Raw genomic sequence first — 24,248 nt, forward strand, 5'->3', positions numbered from 1 at the left:
GACACATTATGTGAAGTGAAATGAGCCAGACACAAAAGGACAAATATATGAGTTTGCCTTCGTGAAGTATCTAAAATAGGCAAATTTGTAGAGACAGAGTAGAGTGGAGGCATCAGGGGCCAAGGGAGGGGGCGGGGGCCATTTTCACTTTCTGGGGACAGATTCTGTGTTCGCGATGATAAGAGAGTTTTAGAAACGGATCGTGGTGATGGTTGCTCAAGGTTGTATCAATCAATGCCACTGATTTATACAGTTATGGTTAAGATGGCAAATTGTATGTTATACGTAGTTTATCACGATGCAAATAAGCAAGTGATCACGAGGGCAGATATTCCACCAGAAGCCTTTTCTCTCACTACCCTTGATTCATTGACAAGCCTTCCTCAGAAACCAACAACTTCCCCCAGGAAGCATTTCCCTAATGAAGGATTTTTCATCCAGTGGGCCATTGGGGAAACCTCTAAGAGACCCATCAGTTAAAAAAAAGTCAATTTTCCTCAAATATAAAAAAGAAAAACAAATTTTTTCTAAGAGTCTCAACAAGGGTTGAGAAAGGATCCTGTCTTAATGATTATACTTCCATTTGAAACTGGCTAGTTTTTCAGTTTACTTTAAAAATCAATTGTACTTCCCCTTGGCTTCTTTAAAGTAACAGCCACAGTGACCGTGACTGCTAATAACTTCACTTCATACAGTTGTGGGTTTCCCCATTGAGAGAGATTTGAAGGGCGGGTGACTGACTGTGACACCTCGCTGTTTAGATCCCACCAACACAAAGAGGCCCGAGGAGGGATCCTTCAGGGCCCGGGGTGGACGTGGCTGTTTTGACAGTGGATTGATGCCTCCTTTAAGCTCCAGCTGTAGGTGTCTTTATAGCATTTAGCGTTCTCTTTCTAGAACATGCCGTTGGGAGGGGGGTCCCCCCCTTCATCTTCTCTACCCCTCCCAACTCTCTTCTCTCCCCAGTCGACATGCACGTTTCTGCCTCCCCTTTCCCTGGAGAGAAGGTGAAGCAGCCACATGGATGCTCTGGCTCAGCGGGGACATTTGATTCTTCCTTTTTTTTTTAATTTTAATGTTTATTTATTTTTGAGAGAAGGAGAGACAGACAGAGTGTGAGTAGGGGAGGGGCAGAGAGAAAGAGGGAGACACAGAATCGGAGGCAGGCTCCAGGCTCTGAGCTGTCAGTACAGAGCCCAATGCAGGGCTCAGACTCACGAACTGCGAGATCATGACCTGAGCCAAAGTCAGACGCTCAACCGACTGAGCCACCCAGGCGCCCCAGGATGTTTGATTCTAAATCGATTCGGTTTTCCAGGTTTGGAGCTGAACGGCATGACCGGCATGACTGGGATGGACACGGCCGAGGTCCCGCCCCCCCTGCCTCTCAAGGGCAGCATGGCAGATTACGGGAACTTGATGGAAAACCAGGATCTGATCAGCTCGCCGACGCCCCCGCCCCCTCCTCCTCACCAGAGGGTAAGTCGGCCCGGAACCTGACATGGGGGGTTTTTTAAATCATTCCCTCCACAAAATAGAAATCCCTCCTTCCTGAGATTAGCACGCGTGCTTTGGGCCAGCCCACATGTGGTCTTGAGAAGTCAAAGCGGTGGGCAGTCCGCCCACGCGATCTCGGTTCTGTGTCATCCATCACAGCAAAGGGACACGCTTCCAGATGTGGGTCTCAGAGCAAGGGAAAGGGGGAGAAGGTCCCGACCGGGTCAATGGGCCAGGCTTGTGACCTCGGAGGTCTTCTGCTTGAGGTGCAGTCGTGCAAATTCGATTCTGGAAAGCAGCTTTTCTGTGAGATGGTTTACGTGACTTTTAAAAGAAGCGGGTCCTGTATGGGGCTGGGCTCCCACCGGATGCCAGCCTGGCCCTCGAGAAGCCCTGAGCCCGACAACAGAGTCTTAAAAAACCATGTGAACCAGTCCCTCTGTTACCAGTTGACAGTTCTGGAAACACTCCTTGGAGAGCCAGCCCCCATTCCTGTCCTGGGTCGCTGTCCTGGCTCCTCTGTTTGTTCTCGGGCAGCTGCGGGCAGAGGTCAGCGTGCCCACGGGGGTCGGCGTGCCCACGGGGGTCGGCGTGCACATGGGAGTCGGCGTGCACACGGGGGTCAGCAGGCACACGGAGGAGCACCGGTGGACTGACCCCGAAGCCCCAGGAGATCTGTTTCCAGGTCCCTCCCTTCAGTGGCCACATTATTCATAGCTTTATACATTTAAATCACTGCGGAGTGAAAAGTAAAACATTCCCGTGCACACGGGCAGCGGCTCAGCAAAGTCATGACATGGCAACAGAGCTCCCGTCGAACACTGAAGACGTGAGGTTTATAATATGACTGCAGGTTTCTCCTAACAGCTACTCACATTTTTCCCCCTTAAAAATCAATACAAATCCTATGTACCCGCTTTTTCTTTCTTTTTCTTTCTCTTTCTTTTTTTCTTTCTTTCTTTCTTCCTTTCTTTCTTTCATGGGTACTTTTTTATGGAGTGCTCTGCCAGTTTATTTTCTGTCTTCTTGTGAGAGAGCGCAAGAGAGAAGGAGTTTATTTACAGTACCCGTACTTGATTATTCCTCTTATATTAAAAAAAACAAAACAAAACAAAACACCAGAAGTGGGGCTTCATCTTTGATGCTGAGGCGATGACTGGCCTCCGGAAGCCACAGTGCCTTTCCGGTCGGCCCTCTGTCCTGTCCCCAGAGATGCCACAGGGAGGGACTGGCCTCGGAGATGTGGCCACATTACCCGTGATGGCTTTTCAGGAGGCCGGAATGGTTCATTGCAACCACGAAAACATGAGTCTGACCTTTTCCGCAGACTTTTAACTACAAGTTAGAAAGAAAGGAGGCACAGGGGGTCGAGTGAGAACATTGACCGGCTGGGGTGTTGTTTTCCTAACAGCTTACTTAACCGATCCCACCTTTATTTTCATATCTTTATTTCATTGGAGAAGCAGGACTGTGCCCCAGTCTGTCCCCACACCGGCGACCTGGAAATTCTGAGCCTGGAAACATTACCGAATCCACGTGGTTACAGATCAGTTCAGGGGCCACATTTTATCCCCGTCTTGTCGCTGCATCATGTGGAGTGACCAACGCCACACTGATGCCACGTGCTGCCGGGTCGGGAAGGAACACGTGTGCACCTTGGCTCCCTTTTTTTTTTTTTTTTTTTTTAATTTTTTTTTTTTCAACATTTATTTATTTTTGGGACAGAGAGAGACAGAGCATGAACGGGGGAGGGGCAGAGAGAGAGGGAGACACAGAATCGGAAACAGGCTCCAGGCTCTGAGCCATCAGCCCCGAGCCTGACGCGGGGCTCGAACTCCCGGACCGCGAGATCGTGACCTGGCTGAAGTCGGACGCTCAACCGACTGCGCCACCCAGGCGCCCCTTGGCTCCCTTTCTGAACGGGTGGCGGATCCAATGAGATTAAGAACCCAGGTCTCTTTGCTGTTTGCTTCCTGTGCGATTTACCTGCAGCAGAGGTGCAGTGACGTGCCCGTGGAGCAGTGTCATCACCGGTTAGAAGCGGTGGCGTTTCGAGGCCGCTTCCCTCCGTGCCGGCCCTGCGGGCTGTTGTAGGATAAGGATCACTCGTCTGCCCTGGGGGGTGATCGATACCTCCTGTCACTGTCATTGATCCGCCCGGGGCTCGTAGTCAACCCTGATACTGGCTGTTGCCACTTTAAGCTGTCGTTTCTTTGAAAATGGCTCTCACAAGCAGTAATCTGAGCTGTCGTTTCGCTGAACACTGATAAACCCACCGTCTTCCCATTTGGCACAAAGGGCATTTGCAGCATCTCGCTTGTGTCCTGCTGCGTCAGCCTGGCCCTCGAGGGCTCGCCCTGCCCTGTCCCTGTGGCTTTCACAAGTACATAAGCACCCCAGTCATCGCGTCCCTTAAATAGGCGTCTGCTTTTTTTAAACTGTGCTTAGCAACCTTAAGAAAACTTAAGCCTATTATTTTACGTGACTTTTCTGTAACGCCTCGATGCCAGTCCCTGAGTTCTGTCTCTCCGTATTTATTCTCTTCTGCACGTGAAGCCCCAGGTCGTCTTGGTATTTACTTGTCTGTGAATCGGGAGGAAATTTGGGCAACGAGGAAGAGCCTACAGCACCACTGTTTTGTCCTTGAAGCTCCTTCCCTCACGTTGGGCTAAATGTGAGCCTCCACCGAGAGGCTGCTAAAAACTCCACTCTGACCTTTCCTTAGATGCTAGTGTTCTGCGATCTCATCCTGGCTCGTTCTGCCCCCCACATGTCTGCTCCTGTATTCATCCGTTCATTCACTCATTCATTCATGTGTCCGCTCATTCACATCCTTGTGTGCTCAGCACCTGTTACAGACCACGGCCTGTGTGGCAGGCGTCCGTGGCGGTCATGAGGTCACGAGGGTGCCAAGAGCAAGGGGGCAACGTCTGCCCTCCATCGTTCACGCCCTGACAGGAGGTTTGTCTATCACCTTTGCAACTATCAGTTCATTCGGAGGAATCCCAAGAGGCAAACAACAGCCCATGGACCAAATACAGCCGGCCGCCCTTTCTTTTTTTTTTTTTCTTTTTTAATGTTTATTTTATTTTTGAGAGAGCGTGAGCAGGGGAGGGACAGAGAGAGAGGGAGACACGGAATCCGAAGCAGGCTCCAGGCTCCGAGCTGTCAGCACAGAGCCTGACTCAGGATTCGAACCCACCAACCTTGGGATCATGACCCGAGCCGAAGTCGGACGCTTAACCGACTGAGCCACCCAGGCGCCCCTGGCCACCCTTTTCTTTTTGTAAATTATTTTCTTGAGGCACAGCTGCCCCCATTCTGTAAATAATGTGGTTCCCTCATGAAGACTTCAAACATGCCCCTAACGTTGTTCATCCCACTCCGTTTGCAGTGTTGGAAGAGATTAGACGAAAAGCTGCCTTTAAACGGGTCACTTGGGCAGCGGCCACAGGTATCCGGCCGACCCTCTCTCATGCGGCCTTTCTAGTTCCAAGAGCAAGGAAGGGCTCCTCGCCCAGCCCCGGAGAACATCTCCGAGGGCTTGTGTGGACCCTGGACAGTTTAGGGGCCTCGTCGGGCACACGAGAGGGGACCCGCGGGTCCTCGTCCAGGAGCACTCGGCTGTGACAGCACCAGGCCGCCTGGGTGGCCCTGGTTCTGCTTTGCCCTTAAGCATTTAAACTGCCCAGTCCTGAAACCGGTCCATCTCCAGGGGCGCCTGGATCAACGGGCAGAGCAGCGGTTTCCCTTCTCAGCGGCCCCGTGGCCTTCTGAAGCGCTTTGCGAAAAGCGGTTAGTTAATCAGCGATGCCAGAAAGGCCCCGTGGCCCCCCAGCCGCCCCGCCCCGTGTGCGGCAGACCTCCCAGCCCCGGATCACGCAGAGAGGGCCGTCCCCACCCAGGGTGCGGAGTCACTTCCCCTCCCTGCCGCTGCCCTGGGTCAGCCCAGCCCCCACCCCCCACCCCCCACCCCCACCCCCACCCCCCAGAGCGTGAGTAACGTGGCACCTGCCGTGTTTCCGTGTCTTTTAGCACGCACCGCCTCCGCTGCCCAGCAAGACGCCACCCCCGCCCCCTCCAAAGACCACGCGCAAGCAGACGTCCGTGGACTCTGGCATCGTGCAGTGAAGACAGCGGGACCGCACGGAGAGCACAGGCCGCCGTCCCGTCCCTCCCTCCGCGTCTCCTCCCGCGTCTGGTGTTTACCTCATTAGGCCTGTGATGTCTGATAAGTAGTGCAATTGCTCGTCCTGGAAAGGAGTTCGTTTCCAGCCATGGCGTAGGTGGCCGTTAGCATCGGGGAGCAAGGTGGATGTGGGTCTGGACCGTCCTGTGGTGTTGATCAAAACTGGGGGCTTCTGACTGTGTCTGCCTCGAGAGAGCCGAAGTCTTGCCCGGAAGCCCTCCCTTTGTGCCAAATGACACATTAGCGAAGAACTCGGCTGACCTGGGTTTTGCGCAGTAGGAGAGGTTAGGCCACCACCCATGAGACCGAGTAGTAACTGAGTCCTACTCTTCTCCCGAGGCCGAACCCCAGCTTACTCCCGAAGGGTGTGATTTGGCGGTCAAGTGTATCTTCAACCTATATCAGGCAGTTAAGGTCAACTCTTTCAGGGAACTTCCTGATTTCCTTTGGTATAATTTAAAATAGGATATTTCTCAGCTACTGAACAGTTACTAATTTATGGAGTAGAAACACCATTAAAAATACTGGATCAGGTGGGAAAGTAAATACAAGTATAGGAAGATACGTTGTCTTTCTTTTTTAAAAAAGAATGCCTATAGCACAGAGATGGCTTTAACCGGGTGAATTCTTTCTGTCGTCATTCTGTACAGAAGTTTGTATATACGATGGTTCTTAGAACGTAAGTTTTAATGTTTTTGGTCCTTCCGTTTATTGTCATAGGCGTCCGCAAATGAATCTCTATATGTGTTCTTAATTTTTAACTGCTGAAAGTGAAAAAAAATACACAAATTAAGCTTTGTTGATTTTTTTTTTTCTAAGCTCCAAAGTCCTGAAAATGTTGGTGGACAATGATTGAGAAAAACAAACAAACAAACAAACCCAACTAACTTTGTATAACCTAATATTTTTATTCTGTCATCTATATTTTTTTATCCACTATAATCATAATACTCTTCTAGTAGGCTCAAAAGTTATTCATTGACAACAAAAAAAATAAAATGCCATTTAAAAAAGACTCAGTGTCTGAATACTATGTTTTTATCCCTTGATGTAAAAAAAAATATGTATATAAATGCCATTGTTTTTTTTTCTTTTTAAAATATTTTTTAATGTTTATTTATTTTTGAGAGAGAGAGTGCGAGGCGGGGAGGAGCAGAGAGAGAGAGACAGACAGAATCCAAAGCATCCAGACAGAATCCAAATCCAAGGCTCCAGGCTCTGAGCTGTCGGCACAGAGCCCGATGCGGGGCTCGAACCCATGAGCCGTGAGATCATGACCTGAGCTGAAGTCGGACGCTCAACCGACTGAGCCACCCAGGCGCCCCTCTCCTTCTTTCTTAAAGAGCTTTGTGACCCACATTGATATATGTGCTCATCTTCAGTTTGGGGCCCAGGTAGACAGCACCTGTGTCCCTCTGTGCCTGCACAACCTTAGGGACAGAGCAGAACAGAGCCTGGCACCTGCTGACACTTTCTCCCTTCAGCCCAACCAGGCTCTCTGGCCGCACATCATTTCTGCCCCTTGTAGACTTTCAGCTGCTAACTTGAGAGAGGGTTTTATTTAGTGGGATGTGTCATTCAACATCAGACTGCAGAGCTCTGTCTGGATCTTGGGAGGTAAGAAACAAAGAAGGCATTGGGGTCCTCTTTTCCACGTAAAGCACATTTGCCTGTGTTCCTTCCAGACATGTCCCTGTTTAAATCACAAGGACGTGCCTCTCTGCTCCATGAACCAGACCTCAGAGACATCTGCTGCGGAACCCTAGAGCCTCAGTGGACCCTTCACTCTCACTTGATCACTGCCCCCCAGTTTATTTGTCCTTGTTCCAAGTATTCAGTCCACCCCCAGGAAATGTTAGACACATGTGAACATAGAATTTTTTGTCTTTGTGAATTCCTGCTCTTGAACTGAGATAAATATTCATCCTCCGTTGTGTATATTGGAAACCACATGTCATCCAAGGTCCTAAAATAAGTGTATTGGCATACCAGCCTGGGACAGGAGAGCACAGGAGAGGCCAGCCCCCGCGAGGCGGGGAATTGTCGAACAGCCCGCATTTCACGATGCATAAGCTGTTGCCCAAAATTGTAAAAATAGTTCCTGGCCCTACAAAAAATATTCTTCTTCTAGAATGACATCTGGTTGCTAGTTCTCGCCCTGCACAGCCTCCTCCAGAAAGTCTTCCCAGATAATTCCCAGACTCCACACTTCAGGGGAAGCCCCCTTCCCCTGACGGATGCCCCCAACTGCTGTGAATCCCACACTGGTGTCCAGGGCTAGAAAACACGTAGCACAAAATGTCTTCATCACGTAAGTCAAGGGCTGGACTGCAGAACTACAGTTGAGGAGCTGACTTTTGTGTTATCAAGTCTCATCTCGAGAGACTCCTCTGGAGGGAGGTATGGGGGGACAGCTTGCCCATACAGATGCAATGATATATTTTCTTTTCTCAGAAAAAAACGTTCCTGAACCTTTCTTTCCTCATTGCCTTCCAAGGAAGCTTTTTAGGTTCCCCCATCAAGAAATGTTAATCATTTCCCCATCAAGAAATTTTAACAGTACAGATATGCTGTGTATGTATTTATGTATGCTGTTTATATCTATGCTGTTTACGTGAACAAAGTAAGATTTTTTTTTTGTCCCCTCACCACCGATTTTCACCCCCTAAAGGGTGATACTGCCTTGTGGAGAATGCGTGCTCTAAAACAGGAATGGTGAGGATCTTCTGTTCTATTTTTGCTTTGGGTGCCAGGAAGCTCAAAGCCAAATTTAGCTCCCACACATTCAGCTACACTTTGGTTTTATTCTTCTGCCTTCCAAAGTGCTTTCCAGTCTATTGCAAATCCAGCTTTAGTTAACCCTATTTAACTTTATTTTATTTTTGACTACCCAGTTTAATATGTCTTTTCCTCAAATCTTTATTAAAAGGTTTTTTTTTTTTTTTTTTCCAATCTGCCTTTTCTGAATTTGTTAAACATCTGCTGTTCGGTGGGTGATGCCTCAGAAAAACCTACCAGGGAACCTGAGAACCGGTAGCCCTTTGCCCCCAACTAAACCCAAACTGGGGTTCCTCGTTTGTCTCCCTCCAGCACAGAGAAGTCGCCACTCCATCCGGGTCCTGTGACGGCCTAAAGGCAGCTGCGCGGCGTGACTGGGAGCAGGGACTGCGTGGGGTGTGGTGTACAAAGCTCTTTCTGCTGATACCACGGGGTTAGTTCCACCCCAAGCAAAGACTTGTGATCATTCATCTGGTGTCAACCTGGCCAGGCTGTAGCATCCAGTTAATCAAACACTAATCTAGCTATTGCTTTAAAGATATTTGGTGGGCGTGGTTAACACCCAACAGTCAGTTGACTTAAAGAAAATCACCCTGAATCATGTGAGTGGGCTTTGAAGCCCTTGAAAGCAAGAATTGTGGTTTCCTGGAGAAGAAATTCAGCCTCAAGACCAGAGTATGGGAACCTTGCCTGCGTTTCCAGCCTGTGCTACGAATTTTGGACTTGCCAGCCCCCCAGAATCACATGCGTCCCTTCCTTTAAATAAATCTCTCAATCTCTGTGCATACCTATCTCCTCTTGGTTCAGTTTCTGTGAAGAACCATGTTACAAGATTATAATGAGATATTCAAAACAAAACTATTCTCGCAAAAGAGAAGCAGTGGGCACAGCAAACTTTCTCTAGAAAAGTGATATTTTGACCGAGGTGGCTTTAGAGTAGAGACACCTGGATAGATGCCCGGAGTCTAGAGACCCCAGACATTCCTCTTGGCCTCTCCAGTTAAGACTATTCATCAGGGGCGCCTGGGTGGCTGAGTCGGTTAAGTGTCCAGCTCTCGATTTCAGCTCAGGTCATGATCTCACAGTTTGTGAGATCGAGCCCCACATCGGGCTTTGCTCTGACAGTGTGGAGCCTGCTTGGGATTCTGTCTCCTTCCCTCTCTCTCTCTGCCCCACCCCGGTCATGCTCTCTCTTTCTCTTTCAAAATAAATAAACATAAAAAAACCAGTCTCTTCATCGGTCAAATGATAATACAAACTACTCATACTGTCCTTTGTCTCCTGGGGCTGGAATGTCTGAATGGCTGCCTTCACGGGTCTGGCACTGGGGCTGGCTAGGTACCCTCTCTCCCTCTAAGTCTCTGTCTCTGTGTCTGTCTCCCCTCTCAGACCCCCACCTTGGCCGTCTTTCATTCTCCGGGGCCGTTCCATTTGTAGGAGGCTACTTTTCGTGGCCAAGGTTCTCCATTGAAACTCTGAACAAAGCTGGTCTCCTCTGCTCAGCTGGTGTGGGAAGGTCAGGCAACAGTGCCCGTCCAGTCACACACCTTGGTTCCCCCTGAGTCTCGGCCCCTCCTGAGCTCCCGGCTGCCAGTTCTGCCGGACCCTGGACAGATCGGCTCTGGAGGTGGCCGGTTCTGGGAACGGCTTCCCACAGCTTCACCACTTCCTCTGCCCTTGTCTTCACTGCCTTGGCCACGTCTGCCTCCCTGCAGTATGTCCCCGAGTCCTCCAGCAATCACGGTGCCCTCCCTGCCCTGGGGAAGGGGTCCCACTCCCCCGTCCTGCATCGGGGCAGCACTTCCGCACCTCCCTGGTTTCCTGTCGTTTTGGTCACCTCTTGCCAACTACCCACCTGTTGCCACTGGTGTTTATTTCCCGTATCGGGCAGTGCTGGGCTTCACGTGCTCTTTATCCCTTCTCTTACCTGGGGGTGCCCTTTTATGAAACGTTTGGCGGGTGTCTACGGCTACGTGCCGGGTGCTTTGACAGACCCAGTCCTGTCCTCCGGGATCCCCGAGTCGGCTGAGGGAATGGACGAGCCAGTGGCAAAGTAGGCTTCAAAGGTGACAGGTGAGCACTGGGCACCACAGAGCAGACTTGGGGGGGGGGTGCGGTGGAATGAGTGGAATTGAGCAGCCCAGGAGGGTTCCATGAAGGGAGAGCGTTCCGGCAGAAGAAACGGCACGTGCAACCTCCCAGTCTTGAGAGGGGAGACCCTGTACTCGGAAGGAACTTCCAGAAGACCAGCAGGCTGGGGCCAGCATGGAGGAGCAGGGAGGGAGGCCGGGGAGCTGGGCGACATCAGGATGGTGACGGCCAGTGCTTCCAGGCCACGTGAACACACTGGGCTTCATCCGTGCGCCCCGGCCAGTGTTGAGGGCGGGGGGACCCACACAGCCTCCGTGTCGTACTCTGTGAATGGAGCCCGGGGACGGTGGTGAAGAATGGGGGACCGGGCGGGAGTATGACGGGGCGTGGGGAGCGGGGCTGATGAAAGCCAGTGTGGATGGTGTCAGCCAAGGCCGCAGTGTGTTTGAGGGGACTTGTCCGCAGAGCCCATCCTGGGCTGTGACGGCCTGGGCATATCAGGGACGATAAGCGCTCCAGGGAGCGTGGGTCCCGTATCCCCGGGGGACCGGCCCATAAAGGTGCCGCGTGTTCGACATCCCCTCATCCGGGGTGTCCTCACAACCCTCAGCTGCACTTACAGGACAGGGTCTTTGGGAGACGCCATAGCTTTCCCTCCTCGGCTCTGATCGGCCTTCAGGTGGAGTCAGCAGCCTAAAGCAGCAGCGGGACCATCTTGCCTCCGGGCACCCCGCCCCCATCACCAGTATCTTACCCGGTAGACGTGTTCCTCATCAGAGACCACGCGGGTGGCACTGATTCCTTCTGGTTTTAATTTTATTTTTGTTTAATGCTTATTTATTTGTTGAGAGAGAGACAGAGCATGGGGGGGGGGGGTGCGGGCGGAGAGAGAGGGAGACACAGAATCCGAAGCGGGCTCCAGGCTCCGAGCTGTCAGCACAGAGCCCGACGAGGGCCTCGAACCCACGAACCCTGAGATCATGACCTGAGCTGAAGTCAGACGTTTAACCGACGGAGCCACCCAGGCACCTCTCGCTGATTCCTTCTTAGGATAAATTTATGGAAGCACAAATTTGCAGAAAAGGTAAAGCTCCATTCGTCTTTCTCTTCTCTCCCCTTCCCTTCCTTCCTGAACGGTTTAGTCCTAAGGCAGGCACCCGTGCCGGAGAAGGGCCTGGGGAGCCGTGGCTGTAGAGACCTGACCCATTTTCCCCTGGGTGAGGGGCAAGTGGGGGTGTCGTCCCTGTGAAGGACTGAAGGGAGAGGGAGGGTGTGGTGGCAGGGTCTCCTAAAATGTATTCCATTAGATGAATCAGATGACCACGCTTCAGTGTGGCAGTGGGCCTTGGGTCTGTGCCACCATCAGAGTCTGTGATGGTCTCACTGGGGTGAGCAGAGAGACAGAGGTGCCCCCAGGAGGGGACAACGAGCAGCCTGAGTCCCTCCAACCCCATGGGGCCAGATCAGGCAGGACCTTGTGGCTTTCTCCCATGCTGCCCTGACCTTGAGAGATGATGCTTGCGTCGGCCGGTGCCGGTGGCATCCTTCCTCCTACCCAAATCCTGACGGGTCATGTCGATGGCACATGGTACCCAGCTGTGCCGAAGCGGCTATGGAAACCACCCGCGGAAACGGCCAGGAATCTAGAAGCCGCTCTGAAAGATGCTGGATTGTAGCGCCCTAACAATCAGCTGCTGATGCAAAAGTGCAGCAATTCGGGAGGTAAAAATAATCCATCTTGGAAGGGAATATTTCTGAATTAGCATACATTATCCTATTTAAAAATACTTGTGAACAGTTAATTTAGCATTATGAACACTTGTGTTGGAGAGGAGGGCGCTTAATACTGAATAAGGAGCTACCTGCCCAAGGCAGGGCTATTTTTACGCTCCTATATATTTTGGGTTGCTCCGCAGGGATCACAGACAGCATCCATGGGCTCTCACTGCCTCGCGAAGGCTTTTTCACATGAAAAGTAAACTTTGGAAGGCGAAGCAATTACAATGCAAAAGCAACATTGGAATCATCCCTCGGCTTTTCAGAAACTTTAGGGGAATGAATGTTCTCCGGTACAAAGGAAGACCATATTCTTTCAGTCTTGGAGTGAAGAGGCTGTCGCCTGCCTCCAGAGGAGGCTCAGTTGGCAGCCTGGAGGCTGAGTGTGCAAAAGAGGCCGGTGGCTGCAGCTTTTCTTTCTTGGACCGTCCCTTGGATAACGCCGCCCCAGGGGAGAAACGCCAGGGAAAAACTTCGAGAGTGGAGGCAGGGGCGGTTCTGCCCTCCGTGCGGGGACAAGAGACAGCTCTCCCAGAAGGACGGAGGACGGTCTGTGATCTGGGAGTCATCCCCGGCCAGCTTCCAGCAGCTCGGGGGTCAGGATGTGCCAGCAGAGATGGAACAGGACATCCAGAGCCCGCCTCGTCTGCAAGGCAGCCTGGAACCTTCCACCCCGCGGTGCTTGGGAGGACCATCTCTAAGACGCTCCCAGTCCTCCTCCTGCTGAGTACTGCTGTCAGAAGAGAAGGAACTGCGGGCCCCACACTGGAACGGGCTCAGGTTTGGGAAGAACAGAAAACGAGTTCTAGCATTCTTGTCTCAGTAAAGACCCATACATAGAACTCATGTGACTCGAAGTCTCGCTTGCGAGATCTTTCACTTGTCAGGCCACTGAATGTGAGCCTGGCAGGTGCAAGGCGCTGGTCTGGGGCACAGAAGGGTCCTGCGATTTACCCACGTCACCCAGCTGGCTTTCTAACGGGTGCGAGTTAAAAACGCTCACTTTGGATTAGAAAGGGACAGTTCAGTAGGCATGTCTTCTATTTCTCTTAAGGCTCCAGACCTCCCCAAACTGTGTCAAGCAGAACTCAGTCCCCAAAATCGGCCGCACGTCTGCCGCTTTATTGGGCCACTGTATTTTGCGCCGCACAAGTATGAGAAGAGCGCCCGCGGGGCTGCGCTTAAACGACCGTGGTATCAGCAGCCAGAGCTACGCTTCCCGAAGATGCCTGTTGCCTCTACAGTGCCTTACCAAACTGTGTGCACATTGGCTACTCAGAGTTGTTATCCCGCTAATAATGTGGGTGGTCATCTCGCGTCACCTCTCGGGGACAACCGCGTTGAAACAGAGAAGACTCTGGCCTGTAGGTGTGGGTCTTCCCCAAGGCCGGGCACCGCTTCCCTTTGCTGAAAGGCGAGCCGGTCTTCGGAAAGAGTGGACTCCAAGAAACGAGATTGGGATAGAAAAGCGTAATTGAAACCAACGGTCTTGCAGAAACCCACTAAATTGAAGGGGAGAAGAGGAGCACCGGGCACGTTTTTGGAAAGTCCTACAACACAGTCTGAGAACACCCTGTCCCCGGCCCTGTCAGTCTCGGTCCTCGGCCCAACAGCAGCTGTGCCCTAACACTCTCTCCCTATTTCCAGGTCCCGCCACAACCCTCAGGGAAAGCCCACACCTGGCCGTTCCATTTGCCTCTCCGTGCGTATCTGCTTGGCATCGTGCTCGCTCTGGAAGTCTTCTGCTCCCTCTGGGTCTCAGCGCTTTGTGCGAAGGGTCCTGTGGGCCCCCCCGAAGCCCGCAGAGGCAGTCTGGCAATCGGAGTGCTTTTGCAGTCGGGGGCGGGGGAACGTGGAAGGGCTGTGTGCTCCCCACTGCGGTTCCTGCCACGTGATTATGGGACATATGGAGGCGGAAAAGGGGTGATGTCTCTGCGGAAGGCCCTCGGCATCCTGCTGTTCCCACCTGCTCCAAGGCCCCCTCCTGCCAGACGCGGCCCTCGTCCCCCTGGGCATCCCTCCCCTCTACTCGGGACAGGGGACCTTCTGCAAATCCCCAAGCTCCTGCTAGAGATGACAAGGGGCCACCTACCCGTTTCCATTGTGTGCCTTTTCCCTGTGTCCCTTATTCTCAAAAATTCACCTGCTCTTTCCCCAGGGGTAGGGAACAGACTGGATGCAGGGAGATTCCATCCATATGCACCGGCTTGGATCACCAGTAGAAGTTCACCGAATCGGGGGACCCCTCCTTGCCGTTGTTCTGCCCTGTGTAAGACCAGCAGGGAACAGTCGCCTTTGGCGGTCAGTTCTAGGAGCACCCGACCTGGCAGGGAGTCTGTGGGGGCATTTAGAGTCCTGTTCCCTTTGGTTTACAGTTACCCCCGGGGGAATCTGCTGCCCTGTACCTCCAGACTTGGAGAAAGCCTGAGCAGCTCCGGAGGAGCCCCTGGGGCATAAAAGCCAAGCGCCACGCAGCAAGCAGGTGGGTCCTGTCAGCTGCTCAGCAGCGCGGAGGTCACAGCTAGGGCCAGAGGCCGTGACAAGGCAGCAAGGCGGGCTGCGAGTGCCCTTGCACTTGGTGGTGGGGTGCGAGGCACCATCATGAACCGGGAGCGAGCGGAGGGAGGAACGGGCCTTCCGCAGCCCCTGAGAGTCTGGCCAGGCTTTGCGGAGGTGAGAGACTCCCTGCACACCGGTGGCCCGAGCTGCTGGCGGCTGGAGGAGTTCAGGGTGTTGGCAGATGACGAAAAGCCAAGGGTCGTTGACCATGGAGCCTGCTAGGGGGAGCTCCGGAAGGATGATGACCCGGAAGTGGCAACGAGGAGCCCAGAGGTCCGGTGCCCGTCCACCACCAGCACGTGCCCCGAGGCAAGGGCAAGTGATTTCCCTTCGAGAAGGTTGCAGGGGAGTCGGTGTGAGTCCAGGTTCGGGTTAAGGAAGGCGGAGGGGTGGAAGGAGGGCTTCAAGGAGCGGCTTGGGTGCAGGAGCCCGCGTGCACGGGGCTTCCAAGTGAGACAGCGGTTCCTGTTCTCACAGCCCGGCGCTCAGAGGGACACTGGCGGGAATCTGAGAAGAGAGAGGGGGCCGGGGAGGAGAGGAAGGACAGAACAGGAGGGGAGAAGAGGCACGCGGTGCCCGAGTGCATGGCTGCAGCTCTGCTTAGTTTGCCCACGCTGGGGAGGCTGCCGTCAATTTCACGACGCGGGGAAGGAGCGGCCGGAGAGAGCACGAGAAGGCCAGCAAGTCCCGGTCGGTGTCCATGGCGTGCCCAGACGTGCCTCCCCGACGAGGCTAATGCCCCCCACCCCACCCGCCCCGCCCCAAGCCTTGCTCCTCGGCCCGTAGATTTCTTTGGTGGGAAGCGAAACACCCTCCGGAGACTGGGGAAAAGAAAAGTAGGAAAATCTGAACCAAACTTTAATCACGGCTTCTTGGTGACACTTGGTAGTGGGCCAAGAAAATGATAGTGTCGGTGAATTATTATCATATATAAAATATAATAATAATAGTCATTTATTTTTATCATTAGCCTTTTTGCTCTGCAGGATACTTTCATATTTACCATCTCATCAGACCTTCAAACGTCGCTCGTATCAGATAAAGGGAGGAACATGGCCGTACACCTGGGTGGCTCAGTCGGTTAAGCGTCCGACTTTGGCTCAGGTCATGATCTCGCAGTCTGTGAGTTCGAACCCCGCGTCGGGCTCCGTGCCGAGAGCTCAGAGCCTGGAGCCTGCTTTGGATTCTGTGTCTCCCTCTCTCTCTCTGTCCCTCCCCCGCTCATTCTCTCTCTCTCTCTCTCTCTCTCTCTCTCTCTCTCAAAAATAAATAAACATTAAAAACAGTTTTTCTAATTAAAAAAAGGAGTAACATGTGTCCCTCCCATTTTATGGAGGCAGAACTGAGGCCTGAAGAGGCTGAGCGCATGTGGCTGTGGCAGAAGCAGCCTGGGGTTGATGCCCCAGAAGGTGACTGTCCCAACTGATCAGCATGAGCTCCCCCCGGCAACGTTCATTGGTCCACAGGTGGACACGACGTGTAATGGTCACTACATTGACCCAGACGAGGAGAGAGATTTATTCTTTGTGCTTGGGGTAGACGTGAGAAAGAAGGTTTCTGTTCCCATTAAGACTCTGCGTGACCCTGCCGCGTGGCTCTCATGATCATGAGAACCGAGAGCCAACCTGAGCACGATGCCGGCAGTGAGATGACATGAGTCATGTGCACCAGTCACCCTGGCAGCCTGAGTAGCTTAACACCACGCACGTGCGATGGTCAGTCCTGCTGCGTGACCCACCCAGAGCAGAAGGGGGAGCCTCGCATCCCAGTTGTATCCAGGAGGACAGAGGCTCTGTTTCCACACCAGCTGCCACGACTGTGACACGGCAGAAGAAAAGAACGTGATGAGGAGACCATGCCCTGGCTCCTAATGCCGCCTCCCAGGAGCGACCCGTGCTGTTCTGCTGACGTGTCCTCAGCCAAAGCAAGTCGCGGGGAGGTGGGGGAGTGGAATCCAACTGCGTGCTGGGAAGGCAGAGGGCACAGAAATATGCGGTGAACACAGAGTGGAGAAGCAGAGAGAAGCCGGGTCCCTGATGGCATTACCGAGCGGCCATCCTCCTCCCTGTGCCTGGACCTGCCTCTGGACCAGAGGCGCCATAAAATAAGACTTTTGCTTATTCTTTGAGCTGAGTGTTTGTAGCGTAGTAGGTAAGGTTAGTAATGTCCTCTCTTTCCTTCCTGACTTCAGTGTTTTGAGCCTTCTCCCTTTCCTTATTGGTCCATTTTAGCTAAAGGCTTGTCAATTTTGCTGTTCTTCCCAAAGAACGAGCTTGTTTTTGGGGATTTTCTCTATTGTTTTCCTACTCTTAGCTTCATTTATTTCTGCTTTCATCTCCCTTCCTTCCTTCCTTCCTTCCTTCCTTCTTGTGGAAGTGACATCACATGCACGGACTAGCTCCATCCACGCTGGGCACGATGGATGGCAGCTGTCATAGTGATTATCTCCCTTTGGAGATCAACACCAGGGAGTAGGTGCTACAACGAACCCGCTCTTCAGCGGAGGCAGCTGTGTCTGAGAAGGTTGTTTGCCAAGATCCTAGAGCTCAGTGGGGAAAATCTGGGACTCAAAGCTGGATCGAATTCCTAAGTCAGACTGTCTGGGACCATGACTTGGTGTAGCACCGTGTCCTCATGCCTCACTTGTCTTTGTCAGGGGAGGAGCGTCCCTAAGCCAGACGACAGCTTCCCCTGCAGATGGGCTCTGACGGGAGGCTGATGGGAGGGCAGCATCCTGATGGGCGACGCCTAGTACTGCCGAGATTCCCACAGCACCTGCTGACCCATCATTACGTGCCTTCCCTGGGAACGGCTGCTTGTTCTTCAGGGTCACAGTTGCACTAAAGAAACAGTTTTCCTCTTAGGACTGCCTTGCCTCCACTGCTCTTATTTCTGCCTGACAAAGAGCATTAAGTGACTGGGCAGCATAACTGAAAGTGACTAGTCACCACGCAGTCGTGTGTGGGCGGGTGTCCTTTCTCAAGGAAGATGCTTGGGTGCAAGGAACGCACCTGTGTCTGCAGGATGTTGGGGGGTTGGCTGCAGGTCTTTTGTTCTCTGAGAAGGGACAAGGCTCTTCCAGGGCCACCGCCTCCCCGTGCTTGACCCAGGCCAGTAGACAAAGGTGTCTCCGGGGTCTGGTGCAGTCCAACCCCCCCTCGTCCTGAAAGCACTGAGCCTCTTATCGATGAATTTCCCATATTATCTCAGTAACTCCAGCGCTGCCTCCTTGTTTTTACACACTAATGGGATAGAGGGAAACCACCGGGGGCTTTCCTAACCCTCACTGAGTCATATTTTTCACCGGGATGTGGCCACCGTTCCCATTCACAGGCCAACATGCTGGGTAACGTTTTGCTCAGGGCACACGCGTTCCCCCCGATGCATCAAAACAAGGCAAGCAATTTGGCACGAGTTCATGTTTCTGAACCCCAGAGCGACCCCTGCCCCAGCAAGAATTAGGACACCTCCACCCTAGGGTGTGGCTGGCGGGGGCTCTCGTGCTGCCTGCACAGAGTAAGCAGAATATTTCCGGAATGTTCAACCATCCCCGCTCTACTTCCTTTGTGCTGCCATCCATTGTGCCCAGCACGGACAGAGGAGAGGACAGATGCTTTGAGCAGCAGCTGAAGACCCAGTGGATCCCTGGCACTCCCTGCCTAGCTCTTGGGAAACACTGCAGCCGCTCGTGCACTGCGACCTTGGGCATTCGAGAGCCTGTGTGAATGTGCGTGTGTGCACGTGTGCGCACTCGTGGGCAGGATGCTTTAGAAATCGCGGTGGACAAATAGCTGTTAACATAGAAAGGCCGTTGGTTGAGCGCCCGCTTTATGTTTCTCAGTGCCCTAGACGTTATTCTCTACGTTATTTCTCTACACTATTAGACAAAGTTATCTCCACTTGAGGGGAGGGGAAGCTCGATGTAGACCTGGCGCTCCAATCCAGATCTAACTGGCTTGAAGTGGGACCCTCCACTCTAGCCACCCTCACCCTGCACCCCCATCCGGGGTGTTTGCAGGAGGTGATACAGATGTTCTCAACCCAACTGGGACCCAGCGGGGATTTCGGCCTCCCTGCCCTCTCCTCGCAAGGCCCGGCCTTTACTCCCAGAGTCACGCGGACCTTTCATGAGCAGCAGCTCGAAGTGTAGGCAAGACGCAGCCTGCTCTCAGCGTGTGACAGCGGTGGGTTTGATCTGACCGGCTTACACGTGCTCGCTCCCGAGGCTGGGCCGGTGAGGGCTGGCTCCACCATCTCCTGTGTGTGCGCCCACCACGGCCCCGAATAAACTCGGTGTCTCAGGCCCTGCTTTTGGGGGGAATTTGGACTAAAACAGAGGCCGTGGGTCCAATGAATTAGAGGGTGAATGTAGAGGGCAGTCACAGGGGAGGGAAGAGTATAGGGGACCAAGGGCAGCCACGCCCGATCAGGGGCAGGTGAGACCAGCGACGCCACAGGCCAGGACACAGGCACAGGCCCAGGACAGCACTCCAGGTGGCGGCCTGAAGCACAGACTTTTGGAACTGCTCCTCCTGTGAGCGGAACCGGCCAGCAGCGGGGCCTTCGGTTTTCGCAAAGGACGGAGCGAACCAGCCTGCTGAAACCAGCAAGGCGTCGCGCAACGTGACAAACCGGCACGCGGGGAGCAGCGGGGCCCTGACAGTCACGGCTGCTGTGTTCTGCGTGGAAGATGGGAGTCCCAGCTCAAGGCTTGGAGCTCATCCGTGTCCCTCCCTCTTCTGCATGTCAACATCGCCCTACTTCACGCCTCGCTCGTGGGGTCCCAACCTTACCCGGTATGCCTTTCTATCCTGTGTCTGTTACTCCATACGCCCATCACTTCCAACCACAACACAAACTGAGCCTGACCCCCGGTCCAACCTGCCCCTGGACGATGGCTCATTCCTTCTCCACTCTTGTTTAAAGCCCGCTTGAAGTTCCTCTGGCTCGGCTTCCAATCACTTTTAACTTTCTTGGGCTCCCCTTAGCTCCTCATTCCTAGCTCTTTATACAGAAAGCACACGGCTGGTAATTGCTGAATGAGTTAAGCCACTGCACTAAGTTTCTAGAATAAAAAAGAAGTCAGCAGAATCCTGAGTCAGGAGCAATAAAAACAAAAACAAACAAAAAAACCCTTCTAAAATAGATAATCTTTAATATATAGCTCTCTCCTGAGCATATCGACTTTGGAAACATCCAGCAGGCCTAACTTGCTGAACTTCTTATAACAAACTGTTAAGCTCCTTGGTAATGAATTCAAGAACGTAAAATCTGTATTGAGCCCTGCCCTGCTGTGACATTTTAGGTGAGTCTTAACCAAGCAAGGGATGTACACTGGAAAGAGAGTCTGCTCCTCTGTTTTGGGTCTGGCACAAACTCATGGTCAACCCCACGCGTCCAGGGAAACACTGTGGACGTCATGGTCTAGAGCTTTTTCATCTGACAAACCGAGTTAAGGTCCAGCTCTGGGTCTGTCTCTGTCCACCCTGGAACCTGCTTGCTGGAGGGGGTCTTGCTTCAAGGCTTGAGCAGAGGATAGCTGGATACCCAGAGCAGGCTGGGTGGAGCCCCGGGTGCAGGGCGTCCCTGACTGTCCTGATGCCAGCCATCCTGGTCAATGGCGGCCAGGGTCCATTCGTCTCAGCTTGTTTGATCTTGCGTGCACGGGGCCCTGGACAGGTCTATCTCACTCTGGTCATACAGCAGGCATTTAAGAGGCCTGGTCCCTGAGTTAGGTTGCTCCTCAGGGGTGGTTTAGAATCCTTCAGGGAAAGCCACCCCCCGATGGGCTCAGCACAGGGAAAGAACTCACCCCGTAGCCTGGATAGGCTGCCACCGATGCACCAGCTGAGCCACACGAGCGGCGGAAGGGTTTTGTGGCATCCCGTCGCCTTCAGTCTTAAACCTGGCGCCTTCCCTCATAGCCCCCGAGACTTGCCCGGTCATTAAGCGCACCGTCTGCCCAACAGGAAAGCAGCACTCTTAGGAAGTTTGGAAGCTGTGTCCTCAGCTGGTATGAATAGACCTAATCGCTGGGTTGCTCCAGAGTGTGTATCAGTCTTTTATTAGAGAACAGAGGGCACAAAGTTGCCAATTTTAGCCTCCAGGGGCAGTGTCTACCCATCAGAGTGGGCCAGGGGCTGGTCTGTCTTTATAGCCCCCCAGGACCTGGCTCTCTGCCCATCATGGGTTCTTGGTCAAAATGTTGGATGAACGGGTGAATGGCTGAATGGTTCGAATAGTGTCCTTCAAAGTGGAAGATGTTGGAGAGGAGGAATCCTTCTGTGGAAATAGAAATGATGAGCAGAGTAGAAATACAGGCCTGAGTCAGAGGCTACACGGAAGGCCGTGGGAAGAACTTCCTGCTCTCTTCTCTGTTCTGGGAATCAGTCCAACTTGGACCCAGAACTCTCCTCCTCAGTCCCCACAAACAAATGACCCAGGGCATGCCTTGCTACAGGGACTCCATTCCCTGGTCCGTGGCACCACTGGATGCAGGGTGATGCTCCTTCCCACGCCTCTCCCGCCCCAACACACCCAAGCACAGGAGCGAATCAAAGCACAGAGTTTCATTTGAGGATAGTGAGTACTTACTGAACCACTGTTTTCCCCCCCTTTTTAATTCAAGCATAATTAACATACGGTGTTATATTAGTTTTAGGTATACAATAAAGTGATTCAACAACTCTCACATCCCTCAGTGCTCATCAAGACAAGTCAACTGGTTTTAAAGAGAAGCAACTTTTGCCTGCAGATGTGTTCCTGGAAATCCACATATAAAGCAAGTCTGGATGAATCACAGCAAGTCTGGTCACAAGAAGTCTGGGAAATGAAGCATTATGAGGACCTCCCTCATGCTCAGTGACACGGCTGTATATATGTCCCTAGCTCGTTTCAATACAATAAGTCATTCATTGTAAAAGAAACCAAGAATTAAATTCTAAAAAAGAAGCATACAGGGGTGCCTGGATGGCTCAGTCGGTTGAGCGTCCGACTTCAGCCCAGGTCATGATCTCACAGCTTGTGAGTTCGAGCCCCGCATCAGGCTCTGTGCTGACAGCTCAGAGCCTGGAGCCTGCTTCGGATTCTGTATCTCCTCTTCTCTCTGCCCCTCCCCTGCTCATGCTCCGTCTCTCCTGTCTCAAAACTAAATAAACATCAAAAAAAATATTAAAAAAGAAGAATATAGATAAAAGGGCACATATCCCATGCCACTCATTTGTAGAAGTATGTGGGGCTGGTTGCATGAGGCTGTGGAGGGAACCACTGGAGAGCAAGGCTCTGGTAAAGGGTGGTAAAGGGTAAAGGTAATGCTGGAGATGGACACAGGGAGAGAGACGGAGAAGGGGGAGGGGAGAGGGGAGAGGGAGAGGAGAGGAGAGGGAAGGGCAGAGGGAAGGAGGATAGAGCCTAGGGGGAGGGGGAAGGGAAGGGGGCCTCAGAGGGGGAAGGATGAAGGGAAGGGGAGGGGGAAGGGGGAGGCAGAGGGAAAGGAAGGAGAGGAGAAGGGAAGGGGGAGAGGGGGAGGACAGGGGAGGGGCTAGAGGTGACGCAGCTAGGTCCGTAGGGAGCACCATTATTCATGGGAGACAGTGATGGAATCAAACACGATGGGCAGCCTTGCTCCCTAACACCAGAGCTTGATGGCTTCAAAGACTCTTCCTTGGGTTCTGGAAGGCATCAAACATAACGTTACTCTCTCCACATTGATTCCAGAATAATGGTTATAGCGCAGTTTCAGTATTGCCCAAGGCATGCCTGATGGCTGCTGAACGTTTGAAGGAAAAAAAATCTGTCTTTTTAGAGATTTCACAGCGCAGATCCCTCCTGCTACTCTCCTCTTAACCTCTTTTCTTGGCTCTTATGACTAGCTTAGCCTTCTAAATGTATTTTCACTCATTTATTTTTCAAAATCAATTTTGAGATCATGGAGTCAATTTGTTGGGGGAGAAAAGATGTTCATTAATTTTCTAACATTGAATCATCATTTCGTTCCTGCGAGCACCTTCCTCGGTCGCGGAGGAGTATTAATATTCATTTAATAAACGTGCAGATTCCATGTACTATTGTAGTCAGAATTTTTAATTTTGTCTTTATATGTGAGATTCGCTTACGGTTTTATTTTGGTGAACCGTGACCTGGTGGTCTCCACCTTTTGTTGGTGTTAGGACTTTCCGCGACTTTATATTGTATCTGTTTGATGAGGCTGAACTAGGTTTTCCAAAAGTCTTTTCCTTGTGTGCTTTGAGCTAAGGTAAGCCACGAGATATTTTTGTATAAGATTTGGAAAGCAGAAATGAAGCAGGTCAGGCAGGTATTCATGTGGCTCACACACATTGTCACTTATCTGCTGACTCCCCTCGTTGGCATGGGACGGCAGCTGGGGCTGGCTCTCCTCTACCCTCCCCCGAATCCTCCCTTAGCTCCTGTGACTCCAGGGCCAGATGTGTGATTGATTAGTCTTGTGATGCCGCAGGGTCCCAGCTTCCCCGGAAGGAAGAGATGAGGCAGTGGGGCTGACAGGGTTCTCGTGTGTCTTCATGAATTTGAGCCCTCTCGTGCTCGTGGACTCAACCTTACCTTTGCGACCCCCCACTTTACATCCATTTGCTCCCCCCAACTTCCCACATGGTGGATTTGGTCTCCACCACCAGACATGAAAACGGTAGTCTTCTAGAGACCGCTGAGCCAGTTTTCACAATCAGTAGGGTCAATTGTTGGATACATGCCCTAGCCGTCTGTCTCTCTGACTGAACCGTGGTTGATACAAAATTTGGTACCAAGGGTAGAGCTCCGTCATAACAAACGCTTAAAAGGTCAGAGTGGCTTTGGAACAGACAGTGGGCAGAAGCGGAAAAGACAAAGGAGAGTTCGTGAGGGCTTGAAGAGCCTTCCAGAGACTGCTTGTGGAAGCATGGTCGTCTTTGATGGGTAAGTGCTTCACAGAAAGTGAGGAAAATCCTATGAACACTGGAGGAAAGGAGATCATTGTTCCAGAGGGGTAGAAAATTTTATAACTACGTATACAATATAGATAGTCGTATAGTAACCTCGCCACCTGGGGTAATGTTGAAAGTGGAATACTGAACTGGCTGATGTAGCTAAGGACATTTCCAGGCAAGGTGATAAAAAGGCAGTCTGGCTCCTTACTGCTATTTATACTAAAATGCAAGAGAGGGGAGATAACCTAAAGAAAAGATCATTAAACATAAAAGGAACTAGGATTTCATGTTTTCAAAACTTCTCAGGCTCTCCAGATGGCAAATAATGATGGAATTAAGAAATGGTTTCCAAGTAAAGATCAAATTCAGAACACTCATCGGAAAGCACAGTCTAAATATGAAGACAAGGGTATTAC

General features: G+C 52.2%; 1 protein-coding gene across 5 annotated transcripts in view; it reads left to right on the top strand.

Moving 5' to 3' along the window:
- The window catches only part of DOCK1 (dedicator of cytokinesis 1), a 531,830-nt gene extending 518,754 nt beyond the window's left edge, over window positions 1-13,076 (top strand). For 4 of the 5 annotated variants that reach the window (XM_045439228.1, XM_045439230.1, XM_045439229.1 and 1 more), the window contains 2 exons: window positions 1,319-1,479; window positions 5,533-6,701. In XM_045439228.1, coding sequence (XP_045295184.1) covers window positions 1,319-1,479; window positions 5,533-5,628 — 257 coding nt within the window. In that variant the 3' untranslated portion in view covers window positions 5,629-6,701. Of the gene's footprint in view, window positions 1-1,318; window positions 1,480-5,532; window positions 6,702-13,043 lie in introns of those variants that run through there. The other variant, XR_006701760.1, reaches the window with a different exon arrangement.
- Window positions 13,077-24,248: the final 11,172 nt, after the last annotated feature.

This window comes from Leopardus geoffroyi, chromosome D2, assembly GCF_018350155.1.
Source record: "Leopardus geoffroyi isolate Oge1 chromosome D2, O.geoffroyi_Oge1_pat1.0, whole genome shotgun sequence".
Classification (NCBI taxonomy): domain Eukaryota; kingdom Metazoa; phylum Chordata; class Mammalia; order Carnivora; family Felidae; genus Leopardus; species Leopardus geoffroyi.